This window comes from Mercurialis annua, linkage group LG5 (genome assembly GCF_937616625.2).
Source record: "Mercurialis annua linkage group LG5, ddMerAnnu1.2, whole genome shotgun sequence".
Lineage (NCBI taxonomy): Eukaryota > Viridiplantae > Streptophyta > Magnoliopsida > Malpighiales > Euphorbiaceae > Mercurialis > Mercurialis annua.
The window spans coordinates 3,343,518-3,363,118 of record NC_065574.1 but is presented as its reverse complement, the minus strand read 5'-3'; the positions used below and the strand labels follow the sequence as shown (position 1 = coordinate 3,363,118).

General features: G+C 30.5%; 2 protein-coding genes across 2 annotated transcripts; both read left to right on the top strand.

Moving 5' to 3' along the window:
- Positions 1 to 9,689: 9,689 nt before the first annotated feature.
- LOC126682654 (uncharacterized) lies at positions 9,690 to 11,304 on the top strand. The gene has a single exon (XM_050378394.2). The coding sequence runs from the start codon at positions 10,072 to 10,074 to the stop codon at positions 11,140 to 11,142; it is 1,071 nt and encodes a 356-aa protein (XP_050234351.1). The 5' UTR covers positions 9,690 to 10,071; the 3' UTR covers positions 11,143 to 11,304.
- Positions 11,305 to 18,167: 6,863 nt separating this feature from the next.
- On the top strand, positions 18,168 to 19,073 carry LOC126682655 (ethylene-responsive transcription factor 13-like). Its single transcript, XM_056105749.1, has one exon. It carries the CDS (start codon positions 18,168 to 18,170, stop codon positions 19,071 to 19,073), a length of 906 nt encoding a protein of 301 aa, XP_055961724.1.
- The last annotated feature ends 528 nt before the right edge of the window (positions 19,074 to 19,601 follow it).

The window sequence follows — 19,601 nt, the reverse complement described above, 5'->3', positions numbered from 1 at the left end:
TTAATTTTTTATTAAACTTAATTAAATCTAATAAATTTATATTATAATAAATTTTAATGAATATGTAATTAAAAAAATAAATTAACGTATTATTTAGGAATTAATATTGAATTAAACTTGGTAAAAGGATTTAATGTTTATGATGATTTTGAACTTGATTTAGTATTTTTAATGTTGTTGAGATCTTGTTATGACTGGATTTAGGTAATAAATAAAATAGTTATGTATAAATTAAGGTAATTTTTTGGCTATGCCGAGTAAAATGACATATGCGTTTATGCTTATAAACATCATGATATATATTGATTACACCACAATGAGCTTCACTTTATAAAGAAAAAAAATGAAAAAATAATTAAACTCGTCCTTTAAATAAACAGTCTATTCAGTAATTATTTTATATTTATATGTGTATAGTTGACTTATGAACACTGTCGTATGTTTGTTGTGTATATTACTCTCAGATTGTTCGTTGGAAGACGAATAATTGGGTCTCAAACGGCGGCGGTGTCAAAGAATCGACGACTGGAATTTAAAAAAATAAATTTTAAAATGAATATGACATTTTTTGTTTTTATTAGAATTTAAATTAATTATATATCCCTCAAATATGTAAAAAAAATATTATAATTATTTAAATTTAGTAAAAATAAATTAATTTTAATTAGCGTTAAATAAAAATATGATTTTTTAAATATATATGAATTTTATTATAATATAATTAATTATTTAATTATTTAATTTTAAAATTAGTTTTATTCATCAAAAAATACCAAACCTATGCATTTTGTGTCAGTTATAGCCAAACCTTATTTAAATATTTCAGCTGACATGCCAGCCAATTGCTTAGTTGGCGGTGACGTGGACGACACGGTGTCAAAAAAACCGGTTCGATTCAAAAATGGCTAAAAAAGAAACAGAACATATAAGGTTTGGCTAAATCTGGTGATTTTTAAAGGTTTGGCTATAATTGACACAAAACGTATAGATTTGGCATTTTTTGATGATTAAGCCTTCTTTTAAATGCCAATAAAACAATTAATGAGAAAATGAAAAGGTTATGCTTTGAAAAATCAATGTCATTTATTAACAAATTCTCTATATAGTCTATTAAAGTTTCTGAAATTTGTTTGCTATTTAAGAAAACGGTAGAGGTAGTGGTAGATGTAGAAGTTATTATTGTATGTGAATTTATGATAAAGTACAAGGAATTCATTACCACCGCCAAGAGTAGGGAAAATTTGTTTACATTGCATACATGTATGGTACGATAAATTTTTGTATCTACTTAATTTGTAATATAAAATTATGAACCATTTATTAAATATATGGCACGTTACATTATCATATTTAATCAATAAATATTAATTAATTAATAATATTTTAATTAGAATTAACGTAATAATTAATATGATACATGTATTGTTTCTTCAGTTAAGGCTAAATCCATCTTAAAACTACTGTACTGTTAACTTTTTTTTTGTTCTTAATGCTTTTTTGCATTTAAATAGTTATTTAATACTCCCTCAGTTCCAAATTGATAGACAGTTTAGGACAAATACAAGTATTAAGAAATTTACTAAATCTATGTAAAATGAGTAATTCTATAAAAACAAACCACATTTGCTCTTATTTAATGCAGTAATATATTATAATTAATAAGGGTATGTATGTCATTTAAACATTTAAGCAATTACTGCCTATACTTTGGGACAAAAAAATTCAAAATAGTGCCTATCAATTTGGAACGGAGGGAGTACTTTATTTTGTGAATACATAGTTTTGTTTGTTGCTTGAAATTTCGTCGTTTTGATTGAAATAAAATAGACTTGTTCATGAGTAGGGTTTAAGCATGCTTAACATTTTCAAATGCAAGTCCAAAGTTTGAATCACTTCGGACTTTAAATTTACTATCTAATTTTGTGCATAAAAATATATTATTTGTATAGATTAGGGCCATTACCTACATTAATTTTATAATAATATTAAAGTTCAAGTCCGCTCATAAAATAACACTCTTTTTTAACGCAAGCCGAACTTAAGACAAGGAGCATTGTCCACGCCTAGTCCAAGGCGGATGAGTCTGGACGGGTCAAACGGGTCTCTAAGCCCATGGACAATGTCCAATGTAAAAAAACTGTGTTTTATATAATTCCGACTATAAAAAAACTACAAATATATTAAATTATTTAAATATAAATCTGCTAAGGAGTAAATAAAATAAAAACTATCAGGATTAACTACATACAAAATCATCATCTTTACACGAAATTTCAAAAATAACACGACTTTTAAAACGTGTTAATTTAGGGCATCACCTTCCATTTCTTTTCAAAACAACAGGAGCATCTCTTTTGATAAATTTTTGCCGACTTAGACACTTCATGGGAGTGCCACGTGTCATGCCACGTCAGCAAAAATGCCACTAAAAATATGTCGATGTTGTTTTTGAAAAGAAACGAAAGATGATGACCTGAATTGACACGTTTTAAAGGTCGTGTTATTTTTAAAATTTCATATAAAAATGATAATTTTATATGTACATCACCCAAACTAATACTCCCTCCGTCCCAATAGAGTTGTCCACTTTACCTTTATCATACAGTTTAAAAAAAACAATTATTGTTTATGGGTTTTGTAAAATTTTCCTTACTTTTCCTGTTGTACCCCTATTTAATATAGGATCCACTTGCAATTTACTCATTAGTGGATTTTAAATAGGGGTAATATAGAAAATCTGAATGTAAAAATTAGTTACTTTTTGAAAATGGACAAGAGTTTTGGGACAATTTTTTTTTTCAAAGTGGACAACTCTATTGGGACTGAAAGTGTAATACATACACTTTATAATGGACCTAACCTTCAATTAAGGATGGAATACTAAAGCATAAAAGCACTTGATAATTCAAGTCATCATGAATGGGTCCATTTTAGATTTAGTCTCCTTTGTTCCTCAATGAAATTTTAACAAAAAAACTTATTTTTAAGAAAAATTTAAAATTTTCTTAATTAATGATCTTATAATTGCATGAAAGTCAGTGTTGTCGTTGTTTAATAATAACCCACTAACATAGCTGCATTTGTGTATGTGTTGATGCAGGTGCTCTTGGATTCCATTTGCCAAAACAAAATATTGTTGATATGAATTAGCTTTAGCCCATCATAACCCTTAAAGCGAAGACATGAGTTGAATATATTATGTCGTTGTTTGTGTGATCTGTGAAATGTGTGCAAATCAAACAAGTCTTTTTCGTACCAGCAATTGATGGTCCTTTTTTTTTTCTTCAGTTGTTGGATATAGTTTTTCTTATTATCTTTTGTAAAAGATCATGATATATTAAACTTTTAAATAAATCACTAAATTTCATACTAGTATGATTTTTATTTAAAATATTGAAAATATAAGTTTAAGAATTAAATTAAAATTTAATTATTTCAACAATTGACTAGCACAAAAATAGACGAAAAGACTAAAATGTTGAAGAAAATAAAAATGATGACCATATTGTTTGATTTTCAAATAGAAAGGACAAAAGTGCTGATTATATAAAATTTAGGATCTAGTAATTCTCTCAAAAATTAACTATTTTTTTACTAACAAGGAGAGGCCAAGGCCAAAAACTAAAAATCTCTACACATTTTAGGAAAAGAGACACCTATAATATCATCCATAAGGAGACAACAAATTTCATCTTGCATATATTCATAAATAGTCAAATTGAGAGGGTGGAAAAGCCGTAATTAGCCATCCAGTCCGCACAATGATTACCTTCTCTATAAGTATGCCGAACACAAACATTCCAATTCCTCTTCAAGACATTACTGATAGCATTATAAAGGCTAGCATTTGTATTGATCCCAAATTCATTTTTAAGGAGAGCCTCAACCGCAATTTTACTATCCATCTCGAGAATCACATTCTTGTAACCTTTGTTCCAAGCAACTTCGAGACCATCGAGAGCATCCCAAAGCTCCGCTTGCAAAACTAAACATCTACCTAAGTGTCTACGGTATCCAAAAACCAGCCACCATCGCTATAAAAATCAACCATTTATTGTTGAAATAAGAAGTTTTTTGTGATTTTTTTTATAATTGTATGATTAAAAAATGTATTTAATTTAGAGATAGTTAAAAACTACCCAGGTGAAAAAGTAATGGTGGAAAGTAATAAGTGTTGGTACTACTACTACTATTTTGGTGTAAATTGTAATGGGTTTTACGCCATGCTTGATATGGATATCTTTATTTGTGAATTGTATTGATTTTAACATTAAATGATGCATTCCATAATTCATGTTTTTGCAAAATTATGGCAATGTCTTTATATTGTGTTCTGAAATGAGTTAGGACACTGAATTTTGAAAAAGCCAAGTTGGAATCATTAATGCCGTTCACGACATGTTCATAAAATTATTGCACCTTTACATTAAAGAGATGTGCATTTGGATTGGAAATTTGGATATTTTTATGTGTTAGTAGTACTCACATGTGATAGGGATAATTTTGGATCTATTAGTCTTACGTTTAATCACCGATTACTTTAATGATTACATTATGTTAATTACCCCTTTTCGTTCTTATAATTTCTTAGGCTTACTATTCTATTCGGTTCATGATATTTATTGCTTCAAAACTTTTTTTGTACAATTCTTTTTAGATTTTTTTAATGGGCCTCAATTATGAAAAAATACATTTTAAATTTTTCCGTCTAAATTAATACCAACTCAAACTGTGTAAGTCCCTTGCAGGAGGCAAACTCTAAACACAAATTTTAAACGGCCGTATATATAAATATGGTTTGAACAACACTTCTATTAAATTAGGAGAACACTTTAACAACCCACCTCTGTCTTGAAATTAAAAGGGAAACATGTGTTAATTTTTTTGGTCCATACATACTTGTCACTTTAAAATATTGAGGGATCATTTTTACTATTCTTAAAATCTATCAATAAATAATTTAGCAGGACTATAAAAAGTAGTTAAGCATAAAAATAATACTCCACCTGCCTCAATTCATTTATCATTTATTTTTGTTTTTATACATATACTAAAAATACATTAAATCATCATATTTACATTTTTATATCCTTTATTATTTTGTTTTAGAAATATAACACAGTCACCAATTTTATTGATTTTATTCATTAATCAATATATTAAACTCATTAATTATAAGAGTAAGAAAATAAATTATATTTTATTAACTTATTTATAGAATGATATTTTTTAGGAAAATAATAATAAAAATGATAAATATAATAGGACGGAGAAAGTACTAATTAATATGAATAATTTAATAATATATGTACATAAATCAAGAATTTTGTTTTAATTTATATGAAATAGCAAGAAAGGGCAAATATTATAGCCGGAAAAATGATTAAAATTTTACTAATTATCTATGATATTTTTGATAAATAATCAATGAATTCACCAATTCAAATGCACTTGATTAAATAGCGATTCACAATTTATCGAGTGCATTCTTTTACTATTTAAGTAATTAAAATTATTAGTTATTTTTCTATTAACGTCAGAACCAGTTTAGTTAAAGTTTACTAAAACTAATTCAATTAAGACTATATTAACACCAACAAACTAAGCTCAAGTAGTATGAGCAATGTGCATCAAACTGTCTGTTTGTGAGTTCAAATTCTTCCATAAGTGCCTCCCCGGATTATAAAAAGAATACATTAACTATTCATTTGATGAACCAACTTCTAAAAATAGAAAATAAACCTATAACTTGTGACGATTAAAATACAAATCAACTTCAAAAATTTTGAGTCCATTCATAAAAGATAGATCTAGTTATTCAAAATTCGAAATAATTTAATAGTAAAAATAAATGTTTAAATCCGATTTAAGTTGACGGATCGGATGGATACTCGGCCCATTACTCCAATGGTAACTAGAAATTTGACATATACCCTGAACTCATGAGTCCAAAGAGGAGCAAGCAAATGTTTGGGCCCTTATAACTGATTATGTTCAGTTCTGTTGGTCGTAGGCTTATTAGATAGAGAATTATCCATATAATATTTTGGGCCAGAGTCCATAATTTTAAGATAATCAGATAAATTCAATTATTTCAATGTTGTTGCCACCAAAGCTGCTGAGTTTCATGGCAAAAATGACTTCCAGTATATATTTTTTCCCGATAAACTTCAAGTTCAACAGTATAGTAGAACTGTTTTTTCCATAAATAAATTAGCATAAAACTATTTCTCAATTGCTTGAATTACTTATTCCTTAGGGATATAAAATGAGCCAAGTCCGAGTCATTCTAAATTTGACTTCGAGTTTAAGCTTGAATAATATTAAATTCTCGAGTTCTCTCTTGAATTCACACGACGCATAATCTTCCCGAGTCGAGTTTGTATTCAACAAAACTTTTCCATCATATTGAATTCGAACAATTGAATGAGATGCACCTAGAATTAAAATAATATAAGAAAGTTGTAAATTATTATATTGTGCGTGAAAGAAACTCATTCAAATTCATGAGCCTCAAGAGCATTTTTATATAATATAAATAATAAACGCAAGCAAATAGCCACATTAAATGTGCGTATTAATCGTAGATGATTAGTTTTTGTAAATAAGCATCCAACAGATTTTGTTACAAACGCAAATGCATTCAAATATGTTTTGATTGACTATTAGAAATTTTGTTACCTTAAATGAGCTTCTGTGCGTTGGTGTGGAAACCTGAAAACTTAAAAAAATTGAAAATGGAAACAATACGTGAAGATAGTGATATAGTTAAAGAAAACCAACCTCAGTACGCAGAGTTGTGTGAGGTACACTACAACACTAATCAATTTTATAGTTGGATGACAGAGTTATGGAAATTATAAAAGAATGTATTTTTTTCTTTCTTCGAGAAATGAGAAAGAAAAAGGACACGCGAAGGCAACACAAAAGAAAAAATTCCCCTTAATCCACGGTGGTTAAAGATATAATTTGGTTCTCGAAATAAATATATTTCTGAAGACGGCTATAATTGTTAACTTTTTTTTTCTTCAGTGGAGCAGATTTTGAGAAAGGTAATACTGTGGGGAATTGAATGCACAACTATTATGGCAATAATTCTCGATTTGTGTGAAGCTATTGAAGTTTTTTTTTGTTTCTGCTAGAGCGAGTTGCCCGAGGAGAAAAGAATCCATGACAAATGAATAAGATAAATGGAGCCTGTTTTGTAAGCATATTGATGAAATGTGTCTCTGATGAGATATAAGAGTTAAAAAATATACACAATTGCACACATTAAAGGCCCTAAACTTAGAAAGACAATAGCATATTATCTGCAAAAGAATTGTATATGTAATTTTGGTATCTGACCGCGCGCTTAAAAAACAAAATTTTTAATCTTAGTACATCCCATGTCTCACAAGGATATGATGTACAACTTTTCAACTTCAGTTTTAGAAGATAGGATTTAGTTTCTATCTAAAATAATTTAGGCTACTTCTTTGAAAAATCTCCCACCTTTTAGCCCCAATTTGTTTGCACCCTCACGTTGCAAAATTGTCAATTTTACCCAAATTATGACCTTTCGACTTCAATTGCACCTGTAAGCATTAAATTGATCTCTTTTCATTTGAAAAAAGCTCAAATCAATATTTTATATTTTAGCATGCATACTAAATAGGACTTGATGTTATATTTAAAACAAAAAGGATTTCTCTTTTCAAAAATTATACTAATTTAATAAATTTTCAATTAATAAAACCTAACCAATTATAATTAAAACCCAACTAAATATTGTTCTAAATTAACTAAAATCTAACTAAATCGCAACAAATCCAGTTAGAGACTTTTTTTTTTGAGAATAAAAAAAAAAAAGATGAACCCAGTCAACTGGGTTCATCGGAGTCTCATCCTGAAGATGATGAACAAACCCAGGTGGGTCTGTTCATCATCAACCCAAATATTTGTGCTAGAAAATTGATTCACTACAAAATCAATTAATAAAATTTTAGCTTTATAAGTTTATTTTCATACAAACATATATACCAACCCACCACTCTAAACATATCAAAACCCATTCAACCAAACATTTATACAAACAAAATAAAGAAAAAAATTCACATTTTTCAAAGCAATTTCGTTAAAACCCTAAAAATAATAATTTCATCTAAATAAAGCAACTACCACGACCGCTTCTATCTCCATCGCCGCCACGGCTATTGCTCATGGTTTTGGGTCTGATTGGATTTCTCTAATGGCTAGGATTGCAGAGGAGAGTGAAAGTGTGATTTGTGGTGGCGAATGGCCAAAAAATAATTGATTTTTTTTATTTTTTTATTGTCAGAAAATTGACCTAAAAATAATAGCAATAATACACATTTAGGAAGATGGTGAAAATAGGTCTGCTTATATTTAAAAAATAATTTGTTTTTTTAAATTATTTAATAATATATTTAATTAATTTATATTAAATAAGAAAATATTATTATTTTTTAAAATTTTAGGGAAGATGGTTTTTTTCTTTTAATTATAACATTAAGGACTATTTAAAATATTTGTTAAAATTTAAAGTATTACAAAAAGGATCAATTTGATGCTTGAGGGTGTAATTGAAATCAAAAGGTGTGAATTTTAATAATTAAGAATGCAATTGAAATCGAAAGGTCATAATTTGGATAAAATTGACGATTTTACAACATGAGCGTGCAAACGAATTGGGGCCAAAAGGTGGAGGTTTTTTCAGAAGATTAGCCAATAATTTATTAGCAACCTAACTCATTTATACTCCTTTTTCTTAGAGGATTATTAGACCAGCATTCACCTGAAAATATAACATACACATCACAACATCTTCATGTCTAATTAGAGTGTAATGTATTCATTCTGAAATAAATTACATTTTTGTAGTACATCTTGTTTAAATAATTTCTACAAAATTTTGTTACTGATAAATTTCCTTTTGTTAAATTCACAAATGGAAGTATGGAACCAACAATTTAATGTTCAAATGGTCAATTTCTAAAACATTTGGAATTGCATGAATATGATGATTTACTAATATGATATGATATTATATTATTAAATCACATGGAAGATTACAAATTAATCCAATTTTTTCATTTCCAGAATCCTGATGGAGCCTAAAGTTGGAATATGTGTGCATTTTATGCCCCAGCTGGAATCACATCTCTGTACAAACATAGAAGAGACGAACCCACTTTCAAAATTTGAATCTCAATATTTCAAAAATAATCTCCCAACAGTAACATTAAATCCAAAAATCAATTACTACAAATTAATTATTGGAAAATGCTATTTAATCCATCATTTTGTGCCTCCTTCGTTGTCTCTCCTTACGTGGCAGCATTTAATTCGTCCAATTCTCCTACAAAAGTGTATATCTCAAAAAAACAATTTTGAATGCATTCATTAGTTTGTTGCCACGTCAGATGGGTTAAAAAAGGTGGATTAAAAAGGAGGGTTATATAACATTACTCTTAATTATTATTTATTAATTAATGATTCAATGATTTGTTTGTAGAAAATAAACAGTAACACTCCCTTTTTCAAATTTTAAACGGGTGAATCAGCCACCTAACTTATCCAAATTTCCAATTTCAACCCTTAATCTTTCAATAATTACCTAAATTAACATAAACTCACTTGGTAATATTAGTAAAGAAACAAGGGCATAATCATAACCTTATCATACCCAAAATAAACAACATCCCCAAATAACTGTCATCCCCCGCGCCAGGAGCCCTAAATCCAGCCAAAAACTGGCGGAATCTCTGCTACTAAATCAAAAAAATTAATTAATTTTCTTCATTTCGATCTCAATCTCAATCCATTTTCAAATTTTCAAAAACCCACTTAGAAATTTCAAATCTTTCAAGACAAAAATAATAATTATAAATTGGTTCTAATCTTTCACTCCACTACCCACCACTCATTTCTTACAAAGAAATTAATTTCTTGATTAGGGTTTTTTAAGAAATTCAATTTCGTGAATTGGGTTTCGTTAAATTCCAGTTTCAGCCAAGGGATTTCTTGTAATTAAATTTCTTGATTAGGGTTTCATTTCAATTGAAAAAAATGAAAGCTTCGTTGAAGTTTCGCGAAGAGCAAAAGCCGTTATTTAGAGCTAAAGTTCCGTTAAGTATATTAGGGTTACCATTTCAATCAGGTGTTGTAGCTGGTGAATCCAAAGAACTCAGTCTCAATCTCGCCACGTTCTTTGAATCTGGACCGTCGATTAAGGTAGCTTATCGTCCTAATGATTCTTTTAACCCGTTTTCTCTGATTGTTAAGTCGGGTATGGGTGCTTTTGGTTCGCCAATTTCAAGCTCATTGCTTATGAGCGCTGAATTTAATTTGCTTAGTAGAGGAAACCCTAGTTTTATGCTGCATTTCAAGCCTAGATTTGGGGATTTTTCTATTAAGAAGTCCCAGTCCTCTAATGTGTTTGAGAAAAATGGGAATTTTATTGGGCCTTTGGAGAATTTGAATGATGATGCTTCAATTGAAGTTGTTGATTCTCCGATTTTTGCGAATGGATTTTCGGAAAAGAAGGCACGGATTTTGCCTCAGCCTACTGCTAAGGCGATTGTCGGGGCTTTTTCGGGTGTGGAAGTGACTGCAAGTACCAAGCTTCCGATTAGGAGTCGCGCGGTGATGAATGTTAGGTGGGGAGTTAGGGTTCCTGCTGAGGTCAGGGCTGGCGGTGGGGATTCGATGGGTCGGATTAATTTTAGAAGCATTCCGTTTTTGGTGATGAATAAGATTGGGATTGAGCATGTGGATAGTTGTGATGATTCGAAGTCGAAAGCGATAACAACAACGGCTTCGAATGAATCGAAGTGGGGAAGTGTTGATATGACGGAGGCGTGTTTGACTGTTAAGCGACAAATGGAGATTTTGCAGGCTGAGAATGGGTTATTGAAGAGATCTGTGGATGACCTGAGGCAGGAAATTGCCTCGGGCAGATTGAGTTTATCAGCTGCAGATTTCAGTTCTGGTAGGTACAAAGATGTTGAGAGAAATGGAATGAAAAATGCTAGTGGCAATAGAGTTGACCGGAGAGGCAATGAGAAGAAGCCGACAGAAGGGGATGTTAACGAGGAGTTGAAGAAGGCGCTGAAGGGAAATGCTGGTGTCGGTGCTTGAATTTGTCGAAATCGCTGGCGGGTATATATTCATAAATGTTGCTTAGTGGTTCAGTACTTTAGTTTGTTTTCAAAAGATTAGCAGGTTTGTTATCTTTGCTGCTATGTTAAATTTTGTAAATTTTGGTTTAGAATTTTATAAAATGCGTTTAATGATCGTTAATCGTTGCTTGGTTAGTCCTGTATGCAATAGAATAAATGGTTTTGCTATGGTATTTGATAGTTTGGTGCAATAGCTTTTTAAGATTTAGTTGCAGCAGGAACTGATGAAAGAACATAGACGAATTTAGAATTTTGGTAATGTCGAAATTATGTTCTGGTCATCAATGTTGATCATTCTTTTGATGCATCAGAATTTAGAGGGATAAGTTGATTATTTTGAAATAAGTTAATGCGTTTAGAAACTATTTTTGTTAAATTAGCATGCCTGAAGCAAAAGAAAATTAACTCTTGATTATTGTGATGTTTATTGAATTGAGTACTCAACTTGCATAAGTAACAACCTTCAAGTATTGAAAAAACAACAACTACTCAACTCCAACAACAAATGAGTAATATGTAAATTCCGAATATTTCCTGTTATAGAATTTAACTGGAGAAAGCTAATTCTGTAGTTGATTTTTGAACGTTATTCTGGCGCGGCGCTGTATTTAACTCAAATTTCGATACAAGTACAATAGTATCTTCTCTGTTAAACTACAATCTTCTGAGTATATTTCTGTTATTATTTAGTTCTGATTTTGATGGTATGTTTGGTTTATGATATATGTATTTTCAATTCGAGATTTCATTGAAAATACCGTTATTTTTTATTGCAACTATGTCATCCATGGTCGCCCTCTTCAGAGTTGGTGCTTCTGGTGCACTTATTGGATTAGTGCCCCTCCTTATATGTGAATTTCTCAATATCCCATCTGCAAAAATACTACATAAGTGTCAGTCAGAATTCAGGAGTGTTCAAGAGGAACGATGAAGGCTATTTCTGAAATTCTGAACAGCATGAAAATCATAAAGAAAAGTTCAAGACTTTGATTGAATCCCGCCCGAGAAAGTGAAATTTTATTGGTTGGATGAATCACAGTTTAACAAGGCCTATGTTATTCTCTTGTACTCGATATATACAACAATCATTTCTTCTGTCATCTCCTTTGAAAGTGCTCTCTTTATGAGTGCACTATTAAATGCCAGCACCATTGTCGTATTACTTGCATCATTAAGGATCATGGCCGAGCCTGTCCATTCATACTCGATGATGAACTCAAGAATGAAAACACACGCTCAGTTCCATCTGATCATGAATCAGATGACAGTGTTAAGATTCAAGGAGGTAAATTTAGCTCGGATCCTCAGCTACTGATGCCAACTCTGAAAGAAGTGAATCCGGATGTCAATCTGCGGTGCAGCTGGGGCTGGAAAATCATCTCGCTTATATGCTACTCTTGGAGAAATACCCCAAGCTTTCGGGAAAGTTAAAATAATAAGCATAATACTTGTCTCTATGCTTATGTAAAATGTAATTATCGCTAATCTAATCGATACTCTTCTTTTGTTCTGGTTATCAGGTTAATGTATTTGGATCGATTGCATACTTCTTGGGTTCAGATTGGAACTGTTTGTGATAACATACGCTATGGCAACAAGTATGACAGTTTCACCAAGTTAAGTTCCTATCATTAGTCGATTGAATTCTGGAAAAGTAGTCGAATAAAAAGAAATATACAAACCAACCTAAGTTGGAAGTTTTTTCAATTCAGTAGGTTATGCATTTACAGTTGCTCCTCTTTAGAGCTTATAGCTAGCATAGGAATTATGGCCTTGTTCAGATGGCAAGTTTTGATTGTAGTCATCCTTGCTGTAGTAGGATCACGTTATGCATCATCTCTTACTAGGTTTAGGGTTTAGACTTCAGGATCGAGCTGAAGATAAGAAGAATGTTTTTTCTGTTATTCCTCGACTGAGATTCAAACTTATAATCTCACAGCTCTAAAGACATTTGTTTAGACTTCTTCAGATGAGACATCATCCAAAAGCTCAGCGTATCCCAGGAAGAACAAGAATAGGAGTTGGGGTTTGTTTCATTTAGGGTTTAGGGTTTACGATTAAGCGGCCAAATTCTTCTAGATAGACTTTGACATATGTTCTATATGGCTCAAAGATCTGAGGACAAAGCTGAGCATCATTTCTTAAGGACCAATATTATTCAGGGGTAGCGTTCGGATTGGAATGCTTTTCTTACTAGGGCTGTGCACAAATCTTGAAGATCCCCGAACCAATATTTTTCGGGGGTAGCGTTCGGATTGATATAATTCTTTTGAGAAGGGATTGAAATAATTTTAGTTAATCAAATTAAAATTATTTAATTTATAGGTTCTTTCTCTGTTTTCTTATTATAACTATAAGTAAGATAGTAATAGTGCCAGACCACAATAGTAAAATAGCTGGATTATAATAAGTTAATAATTAACAATCAATTATTTTAACTTATAAACTCAGGCAGGACTTTATATTAATTATGATGGCCCTTTAATTAATTATTTGCACTTTATATCTCTCCCAGGATTTGATTGACTCTGCTTCTGCCGTCAGGTTTACACACATGTAGATCTGATCCCAAATTTAAAATAGTTATTGAGAATCATGAGGAGGTTTAATAAATAGTAGTAAAAAGTTAGGCAAATACAAAATCTTTTTGCATTTTATAAAGTCTGATCGGCTGACTAATTGAATAATCTGTCACTAATTTTTGTAAGATATGATTTCCTAAATCATTAAGCTACCGTTTACCACAATATTTTATGATTGAAATGAATTCTAATTTATATACAATATCAAAGTTAGAAACAACACTCTAGCAATGGACCACAAATCTAGTTAATAATATTTTTATAGGTTAATAATCACCCATGGTCCCTGACTTTAGGGATACCTTACAACAAACCTCCTGATAATAATATCTTTATAGGTTAATAATCACCCATGCCGGATCTGTTCCAAGGACAGATCCATGCCGTGAATATGTTCTTGGAACAGATCCACCATGGATATGTTCCAAGAACAGATCCATGCCGTGAATATGTTCTTGGAACAGATCCACCATGGATATGTTCCAAGAACAGATCCGGTTCTTGAGAATGACCGGAAAATTTTCCGGTTATCTCGGAGAAGATGACCGAAAAAATTTCCGGCGGTGGTCAGGTGGCAGGTTGGTCGGGTGACGGTGATTGGATTGATTAAATGGTTTGGGTTAGATAGAGTTGGGTTGAGTTATTTTGTTTATTTTTTTAATTAAATTTGGGGGCTAGGTAGCACGGAAACTGGAAAAGGAAACGACAAACGGACACGGAAAAACAACAAATTTTTAAAAATAAAGGACACGAAACGTGGGGGAAACGTGTAAATAATAAAACTATAAGGATATATTTATAATATTAGAAATTATATAATGTTACATATACTAAATTTTAATTATATATTTATGCCAATTAATAAAATAAATCAAACATAATTAACCCAAAAAAAAAACATAAGTTTTACTGTAGATAAAGTAAACAATAAAAATTATGGATAATTGACATAAAAAAATTGTTGAAACTTTTTTAGATTTATTTTATAATTTATTTACAGAAACGGCCCGAAATGTTTTCTTATGAGTTTCCGAGAGTTTCTGAGAGTTTTCGGTTTCCGAAACGGGATACACAACTTCATTGAAGTTTCCGTGCTTCTTAGTTTGGGGGTATTTCTCGATGTAATACCCCTGAATCGCTAAACCATCTTTTTCTTACTTGCCCGTTTGCTGATGTTACTTGGAGGGAAGCATATGTTTTTGACGATTGGGATTCATGGAGCTGTTTATCACTTAATTTGGAACTACTTGCTTTGCAATCAAAGTTCGTGAAAACAAGATATGCAAGGTGGCGTGTATTTTCTGGGTTGCCAGGAATGGGCTAATCTTCAGAAATGAGCACTCGGATCCTACTCATGTTCTACAGGCAGCCGAGTTTCTCTTCCAAGAATGGTGACGGACACACCTTATAGCCAAGGGGGACCCTGGACCTCTTTGGAATATGGGCTTTTTTTATACTACATACAGTAAACTCACTCAATAAATTAATAATTCTAATAATTAATAAAACTTTAGAGAATCAATTTTAATATTACGTCTTATAAAGTATTCAATAAATTAATAATTCTAACAATTAATAAATTTTTAATCCACCATATATATTAATTATCAGAGGGTCGACTGTATTAGTAATATAAATTTCAATAATACTCTTAATAACAACTATAAGACTCACTATACCCTTACAATTTACTATATGCGGAATATGCTGTAGCATACTAATATAAAGTGGTATCTAGATGTATTTTGAAGCCACAAATTGAGTAAAAATAATAATTAATATTTAATATATTCATATGCTATTTTTAATAAATTTTCCATATTCAGCCAAAATATTATTAAGAAAAATAATATATATATATATATATATATATATATATATAAGTAATTTTAATAGTTTTTTTTCTAATTTTTACTAGTATTAAAATAAAATTCTATTAATTTTAAAATTTATTTTGATTGAACTAGTTGTTTTAATCCAACTTTTAAAACATTAGTTCTGACTAGCATTTAATGAATCAAATTGACCGGTTCATTTTGATTTAATACTAGATTACTGCATTAAATAACTATTTGTAAGGATTAAGTTAAATCAACCAATTTAACTTGTTCGACCAAATTAAGGTCATTTTGATTTAATTCTTTTCGACAATTAGATAATAGAGTCTATCATATTTGAACAATAAATGTAAAAGATACAAAGTCATTAAATGATTAAATTAATGATATCACAAAAACGCTAAATGATTGTTTGGCTACTTATATAGAGAATGCATAAAGTTGTTATGCGGCGATTTCGAAAAATAAAAGATTAATACTTTTATATTGCTTTTCCTTAAAATATATCACTTTATTAATTTAGACCCTTCTGGAAAAAAATTATGCATTCGTCACTGGGTGCAACCCTTTGCTACGCTCTAGCAATGCTAGTACAGCCGGTGGATATTTATAGAGCTAGTAATCCGAGCTTCCCCTGTACTGAAAATGTTTTTCGCTTGCGTGATTTATTTTGTCGTAACAATTTCTAGTTCTGTGACTCTTTTTCCATCCATTTTTTGTGAGTGTGCTAATACACCTATCATTTATAAAAAAGAAAATATTTATATGTGGTCATATAATTTTTTTTATTAAAGATAGAGCTTTTTAATTAAAGTATATATAATGTTAAAAGGCATAATGCTTTTGAGAAGGAAAAAGTACCGGAGACATAATAATTAACCCAAAATTTCTTTTTGATGAATAATGAACTCATAATTGAAAGATGCACATATCTATCTGTAAAGGAAAAGAATTGCATTTATGAAAATTATATTCTTTATTTACTACATCTTACAGTAATGATAGAAACTGAATTTTAACATAATTATAATAGAATTGAATCATACGAAATTTGTCTTTCCGGGAGAATTTTAGCACTCACTCAAAAAGCGAAAGTCTGATTATATCGGCATTTGAGTCCACGAGACTCGCTAAACTTGAAGAATAAAGAGAGATTCGCCTGAATTTTCAAAAATACCAACTCCCAAAGGACTCGGTAAAAGCGCGTCAGCCAGCGTATCGCTAGAGACCTAATACATGAAGAATCATATCTAAAAGACCGAATATACGGGACCTCTTTCCTATTTGGATACAAACTCATATCTATGAAAATAAACTTAATTAGAAAGATATTCCTGATTAAGACTTTTTCTGATAAACTCTTTCGTTCAACAAATCACACCAGAACAACCATAAAAAGTTTATTTATATTAAACTTTTTCTGATAAGCTTTTTCGTTCAACAAATTACACCAGAACAACCATAAAAAGTTTATTTATATTAAATCTAAAGGTATTTTGTGTTTATATGCTAATACTCTAGCCAACAAGCAATTAATATTCCCCTATGTTTCTATCCAATAAAAGTAGATTCTCATTAGCTCTAACAAACCAAAATATCAAAAAACCAAGTCCTATTCGGAATAGGCTAAAAATCCTGCTAATGACAGAACTTACCAACCAGACCACTGGGTGAAATGGGCCGCATGTCCAGATCACTCTCGACATCCTTTTTGTAGTCAACCGGTTCTACCGATAGATAAGGCTGTAGATCCGGTCAAGGATTAAATACCCCCAAAACTCGACCTTAATGAAATTTTGGTGAAACTAATATGAAAGTAATTCGATTTTATGACACTTTTCGACAATAACTTCATTGAAACTGAATTAATCACTTGCTTGTGTTTGCTTGTTGTTCGTATGTACTGTAAGAGAGAGGGACGGTTCATACCATTCTGACTGCACGCATTTCCATCATAAAAGCTTCTTGTGAATTTCTAACGTGCAACTCATTGACATGCAATTAGCAGCATGCTTTTAGATAAATTTAGATTGACATATTGAAGCATATGAAATTGAATAAATGATTTTACTTTCATGGATGCGATCCATAAGGAAAGAACATAGAGAGTCCTTCAAAACAATCAGCACATAAGCTCTACTGGTTATTTAATAAACATAATATCAACCTACAAAAGGTAATATTTTTCCCTTCTCAGTCTCAAAATAATTATCTATTCTTTTTTTAATAAATTATAATTTTCAAAATTATTTTTTTATAATGTTTTTATTTAAAATTCACTATTATCATTATTCAAAAGATCAGTGAATTTGCCATAGTATTTAATAATAAAAATAATAAAAATAGAGTTATAATAATTTAATAATTATTTATTGATTAGACCCACAAATAATTCAATTAGAAAATCTGAGATCAATTTTCATGGAAACAGAAAACTCACTATCACTATATATACAAGTTTCACTGTCACTTACTCAAAACTCAGTACTATTACCAACTTCTTATTTTTTTTATTTTTTTAATTATAAAAAAAAAACTTCTTATTTTTCCTTCTTATTCTGATCATGGATATAATGGGAGAAATTAGTAGTTCTTTTTCTAATGATGAGTCTACTCTTTTAGATTTAATCCAAGATTATCTTCTTAAAGATGATTTTGAAACCTTAGCCAATACCTCACCACATAGCTTTCTTGAAGATGATTTTGAAACCCTAATAAATACCTCACCACATAGCTTTCTTGAAGATGATTTTGAAACCCTAAAAAATTCTTCACCACATAGTTTACCTGAAGACGGTTTTGAAGCCCTAATAAATACTACCTCACTGCATACTTTACTTGAAGATGGTTTTGAAACCCTAAAAAATACTTCACCACATAGTTTACCTGAAGACGGGTTTGAAGCCCTAGTAAATACTACCTCACTGCATACTTTACTTGAAGATGATTCCGAAACCCTAAAAAACACTTCGCTTGGTGATTCAACTTCTGACGCTTTGCCGGAAACTGCAACATCGCCGCCTAATGGTGGAGAAGCAGTCACCACCAGGAAGAAGTATAAAGGTGTAAGGAGGAGGCCCTGGGGCACATACGCGGCGGAGATTAGAGATCCGAAGAGACATGGAGCTCGAATTTGGCTGGGTACATACGAGACACCAGAAGATGCAGCATTAGCTTATGATAGAGCAGCTTTTAAAATGCGAGGTGCCAAAGCCAGGCTAAATTTTCCTCCTTTAATTGGCTCAACTGATCAGCATGATCCGATTAGAGTGACTAATAAACGTAGCTCGTCGGAACAATCCTCTTCATCTCCGAGTTCGTCGGCTTCATTGGATCAGTTGCAGAATGATGATTCTCCAAAGTCCAACAAGAAAATAAAAATAATTAACTTAATAGCTAATGCTGTGGCACAAAATGTTTACCAGTTTAGCCATGTTATCAATTGCCAAGTCAGGAACCATGGTGTATAAGGAAATCCTTTATTAGATTAAAGGTAAATAATTATCCAAAAATACTCCATTTGGATAAGTTAATCGGTACACTGACTTTGAATATTGAACTATATATAATAATATATTTAAAAATATAATTTTCTTTATTGAAGGTAGAGCTTTTTAATTAAAGTATATATAATGTTAAAAGCCAAAATGTTTTTGAGATGGAAAAATTACTGGGGACATAATAATTAACTCATAAATATACACATATCTATCTATAAAGAAAAAGAATTGAATTTATATATTAATATTATATTCTTTATTTATTACATTTTATACTAGTACTATATTTGTCCACAAAACACATACAAAACTATCGTTTTAAACGTTTTAAAATATAAATAAATATGTTATTAATTTAAGTAAATAAATGCAAATATTAAATTCATTTTTTATTAATTTTAATCATCATTATAGTTTTTAATAATCAGTAATTATTACTTCCTTTAATAAAATATTGTAGTAAACTTTTTTTTTTGGCCCACAAAACTGGAGAAAACA

Bases quoted from the DNA above. Each gene is read 5' to 3' on its own strand.
- LOC126682654 (XM_050378394.2), top strand. From the start codon at position 10,072: ATGAAAGCTTCGTTGAAGTTTCGCGAAGAGCAAAAGCCGTTATTTAGA.
- LOC126682655 (XM_056105749.1), top strand. From the start codon at position 18,168: ATGGATATAATGGGAGAAATTAGTAGTTCTTTTTCTAATGATGAGTCT.